The sequence below is a fragment of the Protobothrops mucrosquamatus genome, unplaced genomic scaffold, assembly GCF_001527695.2.
Source record: "Protobothrops mucrosquamatus isolate PMUCROS unplaced genomic scaffold, P.Mucros_1.0 scaffold6118, whole genome shotgun sequence".
Lineage (NCBI taxonomy): Eukaryota > Metazoa > Chordata > Lepidosauria > Squamata > Viperidae > Protobothrops > Protobothrops mucrosquamatus.
In genome coordinates this window covers 46,899-49,615 of record NW_015391956.1, presented here as the reverse complement: position 1 = coordinate 49,615, position 2,717 = coordinate 46,899, and the positions used below count along the sequence as shown (strand labels likewise).

The window sequence follows — 2,717 nt, the reverse complement described above, 5'->3', positions numbered from 1 at the left end:
CTGACCTCACAGGATTGTTGTTGTGGGAAAATAGGAGGCAGAGGCATGTTCACGTCTTGAGTTATGTATAATTTAAAAAAAAGGATGATAAAGTATTGTTGCCATTATATAATATTGTATGTTATTAGTGTTACTATAACTAGGTGTGATTGTTATTTCATTGTATCAGTAAGGGTTTTGTTTGGATCCACACTTTCCTCTGTTGACCTCATTTACAAATTTGAAATGCCAGAATACCATTCCCATTTTTGCAATGAGTTCACTCAGTGCTGGCAAGCATGTTATTTGGTCCTATAAGTTAATGTTATAAGTGCATGGTAATTTGTATAGATATAAATTTGTATAGGTTTAATTATTTACTTGGCCCCCTTTTTGAACCTATTTTTTTTTTGTTTAGAGAATCTTCACAATGACTGCAGCTGTAGAGCGGAAGTTTGTTAATTTAAGGAAACGATTGGATCAGTTGGGATACCGACAACCACTGGGAGTAGAAAGTTTGCCTCTGGTGGAAAAACTTTTCAGGTATTAAAAAAAGGAATAAAAGAAAATACTTGGATCAGTGCAGTTCTTTATGGAAGGTGACCCAGTTCGGCAACTTATAAAGTATTATTATTCCCTCTGGCAGGAAGGATGTAAGATTTTTCTTGTGCATCTTTTTTCTTAAAGCTAAATTAATATGAACCTATCGTTTTACGTCAGTGGTTCTCAACCTGTGGGTCAGGACCCCATTTGGAGTCAATCGACCATTTCACGGGGGTCGCCAAGCAAGGCTGTCCGCCATTTTTTTGTCCGCCATTTTTTTCCCCTTTTCCGGCGGGTGCCTTACCTCCCTTGGGCTGGGCCAGCTGATGGTCGGCCTGCTCCGTCTCTGCCGCTTGCCAGCTACGCCTCGGCCGGCGCAGGGGGCGGAACCACGCATGCGCGGCGCTTCCGGGCAGGGAAAGTCCTCGACTTACGACCGGTTGGGTAGTCCTCGACTTACGACCAGTTTAGTCCTTGACTTATGACCGGTTTAGTCCTCGACTTACGACCGGTTTAGTCCTCGACTTACGACCGGTTGGGGTCGCGGCATTAAAAAGGTTGAGAACCACTGTTTTACTTGGACATTAGAAAGAAAACGCTAGAATTGATCAGTAATCAAAATGTACGATTACTATTCTATTACATGGCGATTCAACAGAATACTTACAAGAAATTAGAAATACACTGTCAACATTCCATATTTTCATTATTTGTTTTATTAATTTTAGTGACCTCGTTCATACAACCGAGAGCCTCCGGAGCACAAAGTTATCTGCCGGTAAAATTGAAAAAGAATGCAGTAACTTTGACGTCGTTCTAGGACCTTATCGAGAAGAAAATGCCAGGCTCACACGTGAAAATAATGAATTGCACTTAGAAGTTCTGAAATTGAAAGAGCAATTCGAAAAACAGGTCAAAGGTAATACAATTTTTTTTAAAAAAACATTCTATCTTACATTTTGCAGTTTGTCTTTGCTATCTGTTTTTAACTAAGTAAGGTGTTGTCCCTAATTCTGCAAATTTTCTATCTTGATACTACACTTAAGGATTTTGTTCAAGACAAATAACATTTCGTATTCCCATCTTCCATACCTTCAAGCTCAAAAGGGAAACATGCTTTTTTCAATTTTCAATTAATTTGGGAAGCAAATAGCAGTAGAGGCTAAATTCTGGTTATACAATTAATTTTTTATTTAAAAGAACAGGAATTACTGAAATTTTTTTATGCAAGCAGATTCAGACCGGGAATCTGGAAACAAGAAACTACTTTTGAGCTGAACATTAATCGGGTGTCTATAAATCCAGGTAGTCCTTACTTACCAACCGTAATTGGACTGGAAACTCCATTGCTGACTGATGTGGTCATATGGCACGATGTTATATGACCGTGCCAAATTATGATGGCCATTTCAGCAGTTTTAAGTGGCTATTGTTAAGTGAATTGCAAATAATAATAATAATAATAATAATAATAATAATAATAATAATAATAATAATAATAAAAAAGATAACAAAATACAAAGACCTACAAATAGAAATAGAAAGACTGTGGCAAAAGCAAGCAAGGGTAGTACCAATAATAATACAGTAGGCGCCTTGGGTGCAATCCCAAAACTACTGGAGCACCACTTGAACACCATTGGCATTGACAAATTTGCCATTAGTCAATTGCAAAAGGCAGCCTTACTAGGAACTGCTTTCATCCTGCGACGATGTCTAATACCATCAAACATCCACATCTGCCTATCCCAGGTCCTGGGTAAGGACTCGATAGGTAGACAAAATGCCAAATCCAGTCTGAACATCTGGCTGACTGTGCGATGATCCGTAATAATAATAATAATAATAATAATAATAATAATAATAATAATAATAATAAAAGTTGGAAGGGACCTTGGAGGTCATCGAGTCCAACCCCCTGCTCAGGCAGGAAACCCTACACCATTTCGGACAAATGGCTGTCCAGTCTCTTCTTAAAAACTTCCAGTGTTGGAGCATTCACCGCTTCTGGAGGCAGGTTGTTCCATTGGTTAATTGTTCTAACTGTCAGGAAGTTTCTCCTTAGTTCTAGGTTCTCCTTGATTAGTTTCCATCCGTAGTTTCTTTTCCTGCAGCATCTCCATTTGTCACCTCCTACTGGCTTCCCCATTGACTTTGCCTGTTGGAAGCTGGCAGTGAAGTTTCCATCTGGTGAT

At 38.9% G+C, this 2,717-nt stretch overlaps 1 protein-coding gene across 1 annotated transcript in view; it reads left to right on the top strand.

Annotated features, from left to right (window-relative positions):
* Positions 1-409: 409 nt before the first annotated feature.
* Positions 410-2,717, top strand: part of LOC107300091 (centrosomal protein of 135 kDa) — a gene marked incomplete at its 3' end in the record, with an annotated part of 31,964 nt that continues 29,656 nt past the window's right edge. Inside the window, exons 1-2 of the mRNA XM_015829433.1 lie at positions 410-522; positions 1,251-1,434. Coding sequence (XP_015684919.1) covers positions 410-522; positions 1,251-1,434 — 297 coding nt within the window. The remainder of the gene's footprint in view (positions 523-1,250; positions 1,435-2,717) is intronic.